This window comes from Plasmodium knowlesi (genome assembly GCF_000006355.2).
Source record: "Plasmodium knowlesi strain H genome assembly, chromosome: 14".
NCBI classification, from domain to species: domain Eukaryota; phylum Apicomplexa; class Aconoidasida; order Haemosporida; family Plasmodiidae; genus Plasmodium; species Plasmodium knowlesi.
Window position 1 is genome coordinate 3,016,690 of NC_011915.2, and position 15,564 is coordinate 3,032,253.

The 15,564-nt window shown below is 41.0% G+C and overlaps 4 protein-coding genes across 4 annotated transcripts; 2 read left to right on the forward strand and 2 right to left on the reverse strand.

Annotated features, from left to right (window-relative positions):
* Positions 1-1,401: 1,401 nt before the first annotated feature.
* PKNH_1468400 (conserved Plasmodium protein, unknown function) lies at positions 1,402-7,116 on the forward strand (the record flags this gene model as incomplete). Its single annotated transcript, XM_002262523.1, has 1 exon — positions 1,402-7,116. The coding sequence occupies one exon, from the start codon at positions 1,402-1,404 to the stop codon at positions 7,114-7,116; it is 5,715 nt and encodes a 1,904-aa protein (XP_002262559.1).
* Positions 7,117-8,719: 1,603 nt separating this feature from the next.
* Positions 8,720-9,010, forward strand: PKNH_1468500 (conserved Plasmodium protein, unknown function; the record flags this gene model as incomplete). Its single annotated transcript, XM_002262524.1, has 1 exon — positions 8,720-9,010. The coding sequence occupies one exon, from the start codon at positions 8,720-8,722 to the stop codon at positions 9,008-9,010; it is 291 nt and encodes a 96-aa protein (XP_002262560.1).
* Positions 9,011-9,556: 546 nt separating this feature from the next.
* PKNH_1468600 (tat-binding-like protein) lies at positions 9,557-10,831 on the reverse strand (the record flags this gene model as incomplete). The annotated part of the gene is made up of 1 exon (XM_002262525.1): positions 9,557-10,831. The coding sequence occupies one exon, from the start codon at positions 10,829-10,831 to the stop codon at positions 9,557-9,559; it is 1,275 nt and encodes a 424-aa protein (XP_002262561.1).
* A 1,633-nt stretch (positions 10,832-12,464) lies between these two features.
* PKNH_1468700 (conserved Plasmodium protein, unknown function) lies at positions 12,465-14,411 on the reverse strand (the record flags this gene model as incomplete). The annotated part of the gene is made up of 1 exon (XM_002262526.1): positions 12,465-14,411. One exon carries the CDS (start codon positions 14,409-14,411, stop codon positions 12,465-12,467), a length of 1,947 nt encoding a protein of 648 aa, XP_002262562.1.
* Positions 14,412-15,564: the final 1,153 nt, after the last annotated feature.

Consider the following 15,564-nt stretch of genomic DNA (forward strand, 5'->3'; position numbering starts at 1 on the left):
GGTGATGTATTTTTTCGATAATACCTTCCTTTCCCTTTTGCCCATTTTTACCACTTAACCTTTTTTTTTAATAATTTTCCACTGCGTTTGTATATAATAGCGCGTACGACTTTTTTTTCAACCATTTGAAGGAGCGCAAACAAAATTTACGCTCATTCAATTCACTTGCCTATGTTTGGGTGAACCAGTTTTTGCGTGCGGGTTACGTGTATAATCACATATTTATATTTGTCGTGACAACTATGTGAAACGAGCATGCATGTAAACACGTATGCGCGAAAATCACATGGAGGGAATTTCTTATACGGAAGGAGCGCAAGAGTTTGTTCTTATCACAAGTGCGAATTTGCTCGTACCCTCGTGGGTGTGATTGAATGAATAACTGAATATGTACAGTTGCATACCTGTAAACACAGAACGTGAGGTATGAGGCACACGAAATGCAAACTCTTCATCGTGAGAGCGTTCTTATGTACCCAACAGGGGAAACCATATTCATCCCCTCTCATTCGGATGTAACACTATTGTATCATCAGCATGCCATTGAAGTAGCACCTTCTCACAGGCGATTGAATTTTGTTTATATTATGTAGTATTTATATGTGTTCGTTTTTTTTTTTTTTTTTTTTCAATTTGTTTAACAGAATTGTTAATTATGTGTGGATATTGTTAAATGTGCATATGTGTCGTATGACGATAACGGCAAGGCGACCTTTGAGTGCTTGCGTTTGTTCACATGCCCAATTTGTTTGCGCGCACATACCCCCTTTTTGTATGTGCGTGTATATGCCTATGTGTACTTGCATATGCACACGTATAAATAAAATACCTTCTCTGTATACCTTTCCCCCCCTTCCCTTTGCTCTTGCCTCTTTTTTTGAAAAAGGAAAGAAAGAAAAAAAAAAAGATTTGGCCAAATAATGAACGAGGGAGCTATTGTGCACGAACAAAACTGCGCACTTTTTTTTTTTTTTTTTTTTTCTCAAAAAAAAAAAAAAAAATAGGGAGGAAAAACACATTAACAGGAAGGAAAGCAAAAACGGAAAGCATCCCTTTTTTTTTGGGGGGGATGGGGTAGATATGCGCTCCTCTAAGTGTGATACACACACGTTTTACATGTCCTCGGGTGCACATTTGTTTGCATGCGAGCGAACAGGTGAAAGCGCTGTGGAAACCCATTGAGGGTTTTAGAATAAACGCACATATATGCCTACGTGCTGGACACACAGGTCATCCAGTACACAAGATCATACATGTCCCTACAAAGGAACAACATAATTTTTTTTTTTAATTCACGAAAGGCATATGTAAAGGGGAGTCGTTCCATTGGTAGTACTCCCATGGACAGTGTTTCCATGTCACACTCGTGTACTTGTGTATAAATAGATTTTTTTTTTTTTTATGCACGTTCTGTGTGCATATAAGGATAGGAACACTCCCTTTGGTAACGCCAGCCCACTGGAAGGACGACTAAGTACCAAGGAAAGGGTAAAGTCAAAAAATAAGGATGTGTATAGAGGTATTATGAAAAAAATGAAGAACCAAGAAAGAAGGAGCTCCAACGACTCTAGTGTGAAAAGCAAAAGTGGTGGCAGATTGGGGGGGAATAGTTGGAATATCGAGGGAGAAGTTACTCACAGCCGCACGGAGAGCCTTTCCAGGAGGAAGAGCGAAAAGGGCGGCGACAAGAATATCGAAGAGGGCAAAAGTAAAAGCTCCTCCAACACCAGATCCAAAATGGACACCGCCAAAATGAACGAGAAAAAGGAAGACCTTAAAAATGTGAAAATGTTTAAAAACAACACGAGCGAATCTTTGAAGAACAAAGGTTCCAACTCCAGGGAGAGTGTCAAATCGAATAGAAGCAGAAGTGAAAAGGGAGCAACGATTGAAGATAAAAAAAAGGATGAGTCCTCCCACTCGAATGGTGAGAAAAAGAGGAAGGATTCGTACAACGAGAAACAGGAAAAGAACGACCTTAAAGTAAACAACAAGTTAATTTCTAAAGGTACCAAATCGAAAAACGTGAACGGGAAGGGTAACAGTAGCAGTGCCTCTTCCACCAATCATAGTAGAATCAGCGCTAGCAGAGCTGGTGATGAGAAGGGCGCCTCATCAAAAGGCCTCCCATCGAAGGGTTCCTCCTTGAAGAACACGCCTTCGAAAAGCTCCTCAGCGAAGAGCACTCCCTCGAAAAGTGGCTCCTCGAGGAGTATAGCGTCGAGGAATGACACCCTTAAGAATGATACGCCTAAGAATGAGGCCCGTCGAAATAATTCAACAAGAAGCCTTTCCAAAAACGCTAGTCAGGAGAGCGTAAACAGCGAGAATGTTAAAAAGGAGAAAAGAGCGTCCACATCGTCAAGTAGCAGTAAAGGAGCCCAAAGGAGCAGCGAGGATGCGAGTGAATTGATGAGTAATCACACGGCTAGTTCGAAGGAAGAGGGCTCTAGGATAAGTAGGAGCGTGGGGAAGACAGAGAAAAAGGTAAAATCGGAAAGATACAAAAAAGGAGAGAGGGAGAAAAGTATCAGCGGAAGTGACAGTGAAGAATCGAAGCAGAAGAGCTCGAAGAAGAAAAGTGGCGCAGACACAAGGAGAAGTGACGTCGTGAAGAATAGCCTCTCCGGAAGAGGCAAATCTGGAGTATCTGAAACGACCAAGAGGAAGGACATTACGAAGAAGGGTTCTGCGGATCAGAAGAAAAAAAAGAACAACAGTAAGGGCGGTTCTGGCAAGGATCGTCAGGCAGATTCTAAGTCGAGGAAGAGCAAGGGGGGCAGTAGGAGTAAAGGTGGCAAGGATGATGAGGAGGATGACGACGAAGACGACGAGGAGGATGAAGAAGAGGAAGAGGTCGTCGAAGAAGAAGAAGAAGAAGAAGAAGAGGAAGAAGAAGAGGAAGAGGAAGAAGAGGAGGAAGACGATGATGATGACAATGATGATGAGGATGAGGAAGATGATGAGGATGATGATGATGATGACGAGGATGACGACGAGGAGGACGAAGAAAGTGATCCGAAGAGGCGGTCATCTTCGTCATCCAAAAAGGTTACCAAAGGTAGCGTAACGAAGAAGAAGAAAAAGAGAATGTCCTTCAGCCTGAAGAAGAGGAATCGAAATCGCAAGGGAACCCAGGAAGATGGCAAGAAAGGCGGTAACAAAAATAGCGGTAAGAGCGTCAACAAGAGCATTAGCAAGAGCACTAGCAAAACTAGTGGCAAAAGTAGTAGCAAGAGCAAGAAGGCTGTGAAGAATGAAAAGAAAAAGAATAACAACAATAGTAGCAATAGGAATAGCAAGAACAACGTGAAAGATGAAAACGCGTCAGAGGACGAAGAGGAAGAGAACCCTTACTTTGACCCTAACGACTATACCGTAGATGCCAGAAGAAGTGTCCTAGAGGAGAGGGAAAGGAAAAGGAATCTGAAGGAGAGTTATATTAAGCAGATGAAAGTACCAACCTATGCAGATGACGAGTCGATTCTCTTTATTAATAATCCAAATTACGTGATGGTGTTGCTTTTCTTGACTGTCTACAAAGATGTATTGAAGATGAGTTGGAATTTCAAGGACATCGACGAAATGTTTCAGAATAAGGAGACTACCGAATTTGGCAGGAATTTTATTCTTAAATTATTTTTTTTTCTAGGTAGGTACTTTAACTCTAAGTCCATATTTATGTATAGGTATATTTCTCGTATTTTCGAGGACAAGCAGAGCTCGCTGATGAGAGTCATAAATTTCAATGAGCTTTTTCCCGTGATGGAAATTAAGAGAGGGAAGAAGAGTAAGTCGGGAGGTGGTGGCGGCACATCTGGTGGGGGTAATAGTTTCAAGAAGAAGAAGAAGAATGATAAGAGGAAAAGGAAAGGCAAGGCGGAGGAGGATGTGAATGCGGATGCGATTGATGATGCGAATGATGATGCGATTGATGATGCGAATGATGATGTAAATGAGGAGGTGATTGACGAAGTGATTGATGATGTAAATGAGGAGGTGATTGATGATGCGATTGACGAGGAGGAGGAACCTGATCCTGAGGACGACGAAAATGACAGCGAGAATGAGAACGAAGTGGACGAGACAATCGAGGGGGATGATGCGGAAGACCCCCCTTTAAATGAAGCGAATGAGGTGCGTAAGAAATCGAGGAACCACGGAAAAGCGGAGCAGTTATCATCAGACAAGTTAGTAAAAGAGGGGGAAGAGCCCCAGGGAATGGAGGAAGCCCCGTTGGGCGTCGCAAAGGATGGTGCTAAGAGGGAAGACTCGGGAACGACATTCATTGTAAGGAACGAGAACCCCGATGGATCGTCTACGCAACAAGGAGTTACTACAATTGCAAACACCTCTGTTGCTGACGGTGCAAATACCTTCGGAGGAACAGAAGAAAATGATGAAAGCGCGAACAACCCAAATGGAGACCATTTAATCGACTCAGTGAAGAACGAAGAGTTACAAGAAAACAGAAGATTAAGTAAAAAATTATTTCTAGAATGGGATGATCTGAGCGTGATTTCAAAGTTAAGGATTATCAGGATGCTTTTGAATTTAGTGTTATGTGAAAGTAATAATTTAAAAAAAATGTTGATGGAAGAAAAAGTAGATTATAGCAGTGGCTATTTAGGGAAAGTAAATAAGGAGAAATATTGGCTCATCCTTAATGATACGATAAACATTGAATTTAAGTTATACGTAGAGAAGGAGGAGGAGGGAACGTTTGAATTTCTATGTGATAATGATGATGTGTTGTATACTATAGGATATAATCTTTTAAAAGATACAGAGACGAAGGTGATGGGGGAAACGATCATAGAAAGATATAATAAAATATGTAGAGAGAGAAGAAACAGAAGTAGAATTTTGAAGCAACAGAAGAAACTTTGTTCTGATTTCAATTTGAATGGTGGTTCATTAGTAACCTCAAAGAAGAGGCAACATAAGCAGGTAGAGCATTTCAACTTTGACAATGATAAAATTAGGAGGAAAAAGAATGAGGGAGCTAATATGCATGGAGTGGGAGCTAGTGGCTATACCTCTGGTCTTAATGCAAGCAATCCATATGCTCTGCAGAAAAATAATTATCAAAAGAATGATCGGTCGTTTCGGTTGGCGGCGAGGAATGCTCAAAAGGGTAATGGGCTACTTGTGGGTGAGTTGTTGGATGGTATGGGAAATCAAGAATATGTACAGGGTGGAGGTAGTGTTGTCGGTGTGGAAGGTGCTCTCCTCAACAACGTTGATGGAACAGGTGTAGGGGGTGTTGTTGGTACGCTTAGCAATTTGCAGGGTCAGAATGCAGGTGCTCTTGGCGCGGGAGGTGTGGTGGTGAAAGTTCCGCAAAAAAGAGGGCGTAAGAAAAAATCGGAGAAAAAAAAAAGAGGACGAAAGAAGAAGATTCTTACAGAAGGGGGGGCACTCATACCAGGAGCAAGCCTTGGGGGAGAGGGGGGATCGTTAGCTGCTGGGTTGGTTGTCGACCCGAATAATCCACTTGCTACAATAACCCAGGGGAAGGAAACGAAGAAAGCTACGAGCACTTCCACCAGAGGTAGAAGAGCGCCCTACGCTAAACGAAACACCAAGCCAACTGTATCTATTAAGTACGGAACAAGGAGTCACTCCATAAGTAAAAATAGAAATGAGACAAGTGATTTTAGCGACTTTGCCCTGACCCATGGAGTAAATTCTGAAACCCTTTACAAAAACGGAAATTTGGACGAAAAATATTTTAACCCTAATATGCACGTTAACAATTTTATACCCCCTAGTATGAACACTCCCTATGGCATGCAGACGAATGTTCTGACTATGAGAAGGAACAAAATGGAAGCACCACCTGGAGGATATAATTTCCCTTACATGTACAACCCACAGATGTATGGACAATACTACATGTACAATGGAAGCATGTATATGTTAAACAATGGTGGTGGGGGTATGTTCAACCAAAGTGGTGCTTCAGGGGGTGGAAGTGGTGGTGGTAATGGTAAGGAGATGAAGAATGAGGGAGTTTTCATGGCAAAGGGAGGAGGCTCCTCAGGAAGCGGGACGACAATAAATAACGCAAATAACCTGAACAAGAATAGTGTGGGTCCCGGTGGTAGTGGTGGTAGTAAAGGTCCTGTAAGTGGCAAAGATGCGGAAGGAGAAGGTTCAAATGAGATGAGTGGAAGTGGGGTGGCAGGACAGATGAGTGGTCCGATGACCATGATGAATTCGGTAGGAGGACCTGACGGTGGACTCAATAGCGGGATGGGAGGTGGTCTGAATTACATGGATCCCATGAACAAGTATCAGTCATATGTGTTAAATAGAAACGCAATGAACAACATGCCCACGAACCCCATGTACAACAACCTATACAACATAAAATTCCCTTACATGAACAACGACATGATGAATTACAATTATAATATGAACAATTTCCAAAATATGAATTATGAAAAAATGAATAAAGTAGGACCCGGAGGACCAACAGGACAATCAGGGGGGGCATCATCATCACCACCATCTGGAGGAGGTATGTTCAAAAGATATCCGAATTTTTTGGGTGGAGCTTTTCCACCCTCGTACAATAATATGAACAACCCTTATGCTAATTTCAACGCATATAATATGGGTTACCCAAGGAATGAAGGCGGCTATGCTTCTATCCCCCCAGGTGGGACGGGAACTGGAGCATCTCCATCATCGGGAGGCACATCGGGGGCAAGCTCCTTTAAGAGTAAGTTGGTGGATCTGAACGCGAGTGAGAGTAGTAGCGGGGTGACAGGGGGCACTACTGGAACGGTTCATTCTTCAGGTGCTGGTGTAAGTGGTTACCACATGGGGAATGTAAAAAGCCGAAGTGGTAACAATGATGTTCATGGTGCCTCTGCAATTTATGAGAAGCCAACACAGTTGATTTCATCAGGGGCATCGTCGGGTGTTAACCCTGGAACTGGAGAAGCAAACCAGAAGGGAGAGACACATCGAATTGATAACTTAATGAACTACATGATCATGCACTCAGGAAGTAACGCCGATATACATCATGGTAGCAATGGAAAGAATAACAGTTCGATGGCGAACACGGAAAATAATGTTGTTCAAAATGGCCTAAACGGTTGAGACCTAAGGACAAGAAGAGAGCGATATTTACGTTTACAGTTTTAGCATATCTCCATTGGAACCATCTCCTCATTTGGCAAATTTTCCAACTCAACATTAGCTATTTTTTTTTTTTTTTTTTTTAAATGACATTCACCTTGTTCAGAGTTACTACATGTTGTGTATCCACTAAATACGTGGGTGAGTGAAAGAAGTCGTATCGATCAAATCGGTTAAACGCTCACCGGATATGATTTGATTGATCCCTTCTTCTTTTGTTCTTTTTTTTTCGCATATATTTTATTGTGTATTTCTCTATTACTTCTCTTTTTTATTTCTGTTTGTTATAATTTTTCATTCCTGCTCCTGTGTCCATGTTGCCCATTTAGTCGGAACGTGTTATATGAAGACGAGGGACTTTTTTTTTTTTTTTTTTTTTTTTCCCATTCGTTATGTACACGCGAAGCTGCGTGTTCTTGTATATAGGTGCATATGACTGTACATAGATGGTAAGACATATGTACATGTGTGTACGAACATTTTTGTGGCTCTATGAGGCTTGGCGCCCATGTAAATATCTGCATGAGGAGTCTCTTGAAGTTTTGCGGGTGGATTGATTTCCCCCCTGGTGCGAGAGGGCGTTCCCCATTCTTTTTTTTTTTTTTTTTTTTTTTTTTTTTTTTGCCTGATATGGTAATGGACTTCACAAACAACATACAACATGCAAGATACAAAATAATGGAACAGAATAAATTATTTTTTGCATTCATTTTTTGGTGATGTTTTCAACCGTCCCTCTGGCCTGATTATCTAAAGTGGCTTGTAACATTCGATGTAAGTTCTACTCACGCAGTGATCATCCATGGAGGCGCTTTCCCTCCTGTTGCGCAGCCGATGACGAACACCTCATCCAACAGGGGCATGTTTCAGTAAAAATGGCTTATTGGCCTAGTGCAAGGATGAAGTTCGTACCGTGTCGTGCCCCCCCCTTCCTTTTGCTCCTCATCAAATATTGTGGTATGTGAATAACCCTCAGTAAGGTAGGTGAATATGAATGTTAGTACCGTTTGAGGTCCCTCCGCAATTTTTATCTGTAAATAATTTCCTGCACTGCGAATGTGAATGTGAACACGGTTCGGTCGTTTGGTAGTTTTTCTCCTCCATCGATGTTTGCACAATTTTTTTTTTTTTTTTCCATCCAAATTAGGAATAAGTCTCGTCCCACCGGAGCGACATATCATCGCGCCTATTCGACGTCACCCCAAATTAACTCCAAACAACTGTCAGCCATTTTGGTGAAGAACAAGACGAATTTGTAGGAAGCATACTGTGAGAAGAAGGAAGATTTAACAGTGAGGAAATCTGTTCATTCGCATTTTCCACGTGAATATCCCCAACGGGTTACTTAACATGGGTAAGCCTTTTATTCCATTCAAAAAAAGTGTTAGCTCTTTGGAGTGCTACTGAAAGAGATCAATTTGAAGGGAGGAATTAACACCCACGTGGATATGTATGCGAAAAAAAAAAAAAAAAAAAAAAAAAAACGTAGGCTTACGTATCGGCATCGTAGCCCGACGGGAGAAACCACTGTTGAGTACAAGTACCGCGGGTCCACACCACGCATATGCGTAAATTATTTAGGAAGTTCCTGCGCGTTGTGAACGCCGGGGAGAAAAACAAGTTGGACGAGAGTGCCCTGTTGGAACTACGAAAATGGGGAAGGGAAAAGCTCCTTCAGAATGACCAAGTGCTTGAGGAATACCTGAACTATCGCCAGGTGTTGCACGACTACACCAATCTTTTGAGTTCAAATGAAGAGAAGAGTGAAGAAGACAAAATCGAAAAGGTTGCAAATTATGTGGGCCTCACAACGACTGCACCGAAAGATGGAAAAAGCACACATGTGAATACTTAAATTATGCACGCGTCCAGATTAAATAATTTGTCCTCGCAGTGACAGAATCCACCATAAGTTTTATAGGACTGATTAACTTTTCCCCCCTTTTTCCGTTTTTTTTCTTTTTCTTTTTTTTTTTTTTTTTTTTTTTTTTTTTTTTTCGTTTTTTCCTTTGCGGCGTAGGTGACACTTTAATTATGAAACTACGCACACGCGCGTGTCTCGCCGGTTTAAGATGTTTAAAATTTTTTTTTTTTTTTTCCCACTCTGGGCGTACATAAAAGGTGACTACATTAACAACTAAAAAAAGTGTTTCACGTTTCGCAATTCGCAATTCGCATTTCGCATTTCGCGTTGTGGCGAAATGTAGAACATGGAGGGAGGGGGAAGACACGGGATGGAGGAGGGCGCCGTGCTCGCTGTCTGTACCATCTGTGTTATGTGTGACTGCTCCTTTGGTGCCCACACCAAATCGTTGTGCGAGCATTTGGGAGGAGGAGGTGATTGCACGCACAAGTGGGCGATGCCAACAAGTAGGAATAAGCAGATGGTTCGGCTTTTACACTACTTCCACAATTTGCGGAGGGTGAAATTCTTTTCCGCATCCTGCTTCATAACCTTTGCGACGGCCATCTCGAAATCCTCTTGTGTAACGTGCACTCGCCTCTCGCGTAGAGCAAACATTCCAGCCTCTGTACACACAGCCTTCACCTCTGCCCCAGAGCAGTTGTTCATATCCGTAGCAATTTTCATCATATCAATTCCTCTCATAAGGTTCATCTTCCTGCTGTGAATTTTTAAAATTTCCATACGGGCTTCAACATTAGGATTTGGAAATTCAATTTTTCTGTCAATTCTTCCTGGTCTTAGTAAAGCCTCATCGAGAATATCAATTCTGTTTGTGCACATGATCACTTTAATATTTTGTGTGGATTCAAATCCGTCTAACTGATTTAGGAGTTCCATCATCGTTCTCTGTACCTCAGAGTCTCCATGTTCTCCTTCTATCCTTTGACTTCCAATGGAGTCGATTTCATCCATGAAAATAATGGATGGAGCATGTTCTCTTGCCATGACAAATAATTCTCTCACCATTCTCGATCCTTCACCAATATACTTTTGTACAAGTTCTGACCCAGACACCCTTATAAACGTACATTCTGTATGGTGTGCTACTGCTCTGGCTAGTAAGGTTTTCCCTGTCCCTGGGGGCCCATATAGTAAAACCCCCTTAGGTTGCGAAATTCCCAAGGATTCGAATATTTCTGGATGCTTCACTGGCAACTCGATAACTTCCTTTACTTCTTTCACTTGTTGCTCTAAGCCACCAACCATTTCATACGTGGAGTCAGGTACCTTCTCCACTTTCATAAGGGACACAAGAGGATCTACTTTACTTGGTAAGATCTTATGTAGCTTATATGAATCATTATATAATGCTACTCTCGTGTTCGGTGTACACTGGGCGATGTTTATGCTATGTGCTATATCCACTACGTATTTACCTTCTGGATTTATTTTCACTAGCACTTTATTTTTCCCCATGGGTTTTACAATTTCTCCAACATAAGATGCAGCCTCTAATAGATACTGAATTTCATCACAGAGCTCTCTTACTCTTGTATTCAATTCATTTCTCTGCGCTTCCAGCCTTTTTTTGTTTTGTAACTTTTTATTTATTATCGACTCGTATTCCTCAATTTTCATTTCGTAATATGTCTTGATGCCTGATTGCATTTCCTCCTCGCTTTTGTTTACTCCATTGGGATCGTTCTTTTGGTCCTTCTTGGACTCCTCCGGGAGTTCGCCCGACCGTACTTGCATGTCCACGGTCGCCATGGATATTCTACTGAATGTTTTGATTGGTGTTCTCTTCCGCTTTGCACGTCACCTTACTAATCGGTTACACAGTTCTGTGTGTCCTCTCCCCTGCGAACAGGAACACTTCCGCTAATGTAACTGTGGGGCATGTGCCACGAATGTGCTACGCAAATTACCAACTCGCTGTTGGCGGGTGTTGTACCAGGTTAAGTTTCACGGTCGCGTCGTAAAAGGGCGCATTAGAGAAAGGAAAAAAAAAAAAAAATAAATAAATAAAGTAAAATAAAATAAAACCAAAACGAAAATGCAACTAAAAATCGGATGCAAATTTAAAACGTGGGAACGGGCGAGAGGGAAATACGCAAAAGGTGTGAGGGCTGCATACCATTCATACTATGCGCGTGTGAGCGTGTGAACGCACGTATGCTCTGTTTCCTTATCCGCCAAATCGTTTGCCTTCATTCCGCGCTATTCACTTTGCACGGTTGACCGTTTTGGCATTTTTCTTTTCCTTCACGTGTTAGGGAGACTGCATCTCCAGTAAGTTGCGGATTTATTAACGTCGGAATGCATTCACTTTTTTTTTTTTTTTTTTTTTTTTTTTTTTTTTTTTCTCTCCTTTTAGTGTGACCCCGACTGTTTACCTTGCCCGAGTGGTATATGGCCGGAAGTTGCGCCAGCGCTCCCTTGTGTGGGTTGGGAGCGATCAGCCGTTATTTTTTCTTGGCGCCCAGCATTCGTGGAGCACCATTTAGGGTGTAATTAAATACGGTGCCTTTTGTCACTTTGTCAATTATCAATTTAAGAAATTTCCCTATTTCTTCCAAACACGCGGCATGTTGCAACGTTCGCGCCAAGGAGCATCCCAAGGATTGCACCTTCTTTCCCATGGAAAAATGGGAATTGATAGGACAGTTTATTTTTAAAAAGAAAACTGTGCCATTTATTCAATCCCTTTGACGTGGCGTTATATTGTATTTCCCCCCTCCAAGTGGGAGTTTAGTTTGAAATGAATGCACACAAAAATCAGGTGAACAAAAGTACACGCTCCTTATTTCAGTTCTGTGTGATGAGCAGAATGAAAAAAAAAAAAAATAAATAAATAAATAAATAAGCATACGGTTTTGAAGAAAAGGATGAATGACGCTATTTTATTTGTCTTCTCTTTTATGTCACTTCCTTTCGCGTATGCACGTGGTTGATATAATAATCTGGCGAGAAGGAACAGCGTGATATACATCCACGTTTATGTTCCTCATCATGTGGGTGATATTTCGGTTGTGTACAGGGATATAGATAAAATACGTTGAAGTATCCAAATGTGAAATAGCATTATTGGACTTGGAAATAAGAACAAAAAAATGGAGGAGTTATTGACAGTACCCAGGTGTAGCCGACCACGTGCAGTGATATACCTTTTTGAAAAAAAAGTTAAAGCTATGAAATGTTAAACAAATTTATCAAATAAGTAGCACACAAATGGAGCAAACACAGTAATTGGTGACATATGGACATGTTAATGTTCTGAAGAAGGACAAATTTGACAAACCTCATTTTTGAGATTAGCAATTTATTCACATATGGGGAGCTAGCCAATTTGCTTGGCCATTATATTATTGCTTTTTTTTTTTTTTTTTTTTATACAACATTTTCACCTGCACAGTTCAGAAATTGTGTATGGCCCCACCACACGTCTGCTGAAATGTAGAGCTGCCCGTTGGGGAACTCCTACCGAGTTGTTAACCACATTTAATATCTGTGAATAAATGTGACTGACGTATTTGTTGTTTTCTTGTAAGGTTTCTCTCATCAAGGCGTTTAGATTAATTTCGTCCAAAAGTGCAAGGAGAAAACTTATCTTCTTCACGTTCTCCAATTTGATGAAAAAAAATGAGTCAGCTGTGTGCAGCATGGTATTTTCTTTTTCGTCCCATTTTGCCTGAACGGTTAAGGTTAAATTTTTTTTTTTTTTTTCCATCATTGTGCAATCATCTACGCTGGAGTGCAAATCGAGAAGGAAACCCCAGTAGGTGTACAAAAAAATTAAAAGCTGGGATTTGTGCACTGGCAGAATGAATTCCGTCCCATTTGTGACGACTTCCCTGTGACGATAAAAAAGCATGAAGTAAGAGAGGAGCTGATTAATGTTGTCCAGGGTTAAATGGAGGTGCTTGGTGAATGATTTGCTCTGTTCTTCCTTGTACTGTAATGTGCTAATGTTGTAAAGGTAGCCAATAAAAGCGTACATCAAATTGGAGAGTGTTTGGTTGGTGTGGCGTAAGCAGGGAGGATGGCTTCCTCCGTCGTCTCCAAACTGCTGATGCTGATACCTACTCATCAGGGAGGGTCGCTGGACCTGTTGATTTGGCACACCACATTGATCATTTCCTCCAAAGAGAGAGCGATGTTCTAGTGAGCGATACAGCCACTTGGACAAAATCGAAAACTGTAGCTGTACGAACTTGGAAAAACAAAAATAATGATGGAACATGTAGTGCGCATTTTTCACGTATGCCAAAAAAAACATGGGTACTATTTCGATCAGCGTGTTTTTGTTTCGAGTTCGCAGAATATACTTCTCCTCCCTATTGTGTAGTGAATATAGTGTCAAATATTTTTCTATCTTCTGCATGAAGAGTATGCAGAAAATGTGTTTTTTTTTTAAGTCCTCCCAATATTTGGAGAGCGAATGAAAGATCAGGGATAACTGTAAAATGTCAAAGGACCTTACCCTCTTGAGCACTTCCGGTTCTATCAGTGTGCAAAGAATTTCCCTGTCGACACATATCAGTTGAGGAAGAGCCTCTGCGAGTTGGCACAAGTCGATGTTGCTCATGTAGGGGAGTCTTTGGAACGTATTTTCATGCAGAAAGGCTGTGAAGATGGAATCTGGCGTGTTCTGCATTTTAACTTTGGACAAGACATTCAGTAGTATGCAGAAGGCCCTGGGGGGGAGGCTTTCCAACGTTGCGTAGCAGAGATGACGAGAAGAAATGGTATGGAACACTTGGCATTGATGGGGTGTGCTTTGTTGAATATGTACATCATTTGGGATAGGTGGCTCTACGTTGCAAGGATCACTCATCTGAACATGTTGTGTAGCTCCACTGTGTGAGGATGTAAAACTGTCCTTCACCAAAAGGTGCCTTAAGAGAGGCATAAAATTTATGCCTCTTCGTCTGCAAGAAAATACCTGTACTACACCGATCCAGTTGTTTACGTCATTCTGCACAGATATTTTTCCTTCTCGAATGGCACAGGTGATGTAATCACTCAATTTTTTCATCATGTAGTTACAGTCTTCATTTCTTTTAAATGTATGAACAAGGTTTGGTAAACATGCGGGGTCAATATTCCCCTCTTTTAGTAGGGGTTCAACGACATGGGAATATAAGTATTTCAAGTGCATACTTCCGAGGAATGTGTTTTTTGTATAAGGAATAATTTTTTTGAGCAATGCACATGTGCCAGTTTCTTGGCTGTACTTATCAAAATGTAAGATGACATGCTCTAAGTTGCGTTGGATTATTTTCTTGTCGATGTTTTTTTTTTCCATAAGTTTTCCGCCGACGATTAGGCGTACAACGTGCCTGTTCATTTTGGACAATACATCAGAGCACATTGTCTGTACATAGGTATGTACCATGTGCACCGTTGTAATGCACATTTATCCATTCTAGATCGCTTCCGCTTCGGTAAGAGTGTCCCCCCCCGTGGTGTCTGTTAAAATGGATGGCCGTCCACATTTTTTTTTTTTTTTTTTTAACACATGTAGAGCTAGCGACACAAATTCACGTGTGGCTTTCTCCCCCCGTTTTTTTTCTTTCTTCTCTTTTTTATTTTTGCAACTTTGTTTTGCTTCTTTCCTTTAGCACTGAGCGTTTTTGCACGTTTGTACATTCAGGGGGGTTATGGGAAGATACACTGTTACACAGCGTGAAGTTTCTTTTTGCCGCAGAGGTGCGGACGAAAAAATGCTTTCCCCCGTGAAGTCTTTGCGCGAGAGAAAAATATATATATCTGCAAGAGCAGTTAATAATATTAAAATAAAATGGTCACACAAAAAATTCATGTTTAACTTTTTCATGCGCTTGTGTTGAACGTGCAACAACAACGGCCAGAGTGTTTTAACTTCTGATGAGAAATTTTCTTAAAGATATTGTTTGAGAATAGCCATCCATGCGTTTTTTCTCCCCCATGTTACAGCGTCAGTGTGAAGCGAGTAGTGCGTTCTTGCACGACCCCTATGAATATGGGGAGTAGGAAGAAAAGGGCGCCACTAATTTCTGCACGTGCACAAGTGCTCTCTACATTTGTTTACTACTCATTTGAGTATATTTGTTGTTAAAGAATCATGTTGCTTTTTTTTTTTTTTTTTTTTTTCTTTTTTTTTTTTATCCCATTTGAATTTTAACTTCTTCTTATGTAACCCACAGTAGTTACAGTGACACTTTTTTTTTTTTTTTTTTTTTTTCTCCACAACAGAGTAGCAACTGTAATATGCATCAGTGCGACAAGTTTGGGTATAGATATATATATTTTTTCCATTTCGTTTAACTTTTTTTTTTTTTTTTTTTTTTTGCATAGTTAGCAGTACAAATATTGCCGTATGAGTGACTTACAATTTTGCCATACTTTGGTGATAACGTAATTTTTGAAGTGGGGGAAGGAATATCACTTTTGGTCCGTCCATCTAGCCATCCGTCCGCCCATTTGAGTACGTATTTGGATTATTTCCATGTCCCCATTAT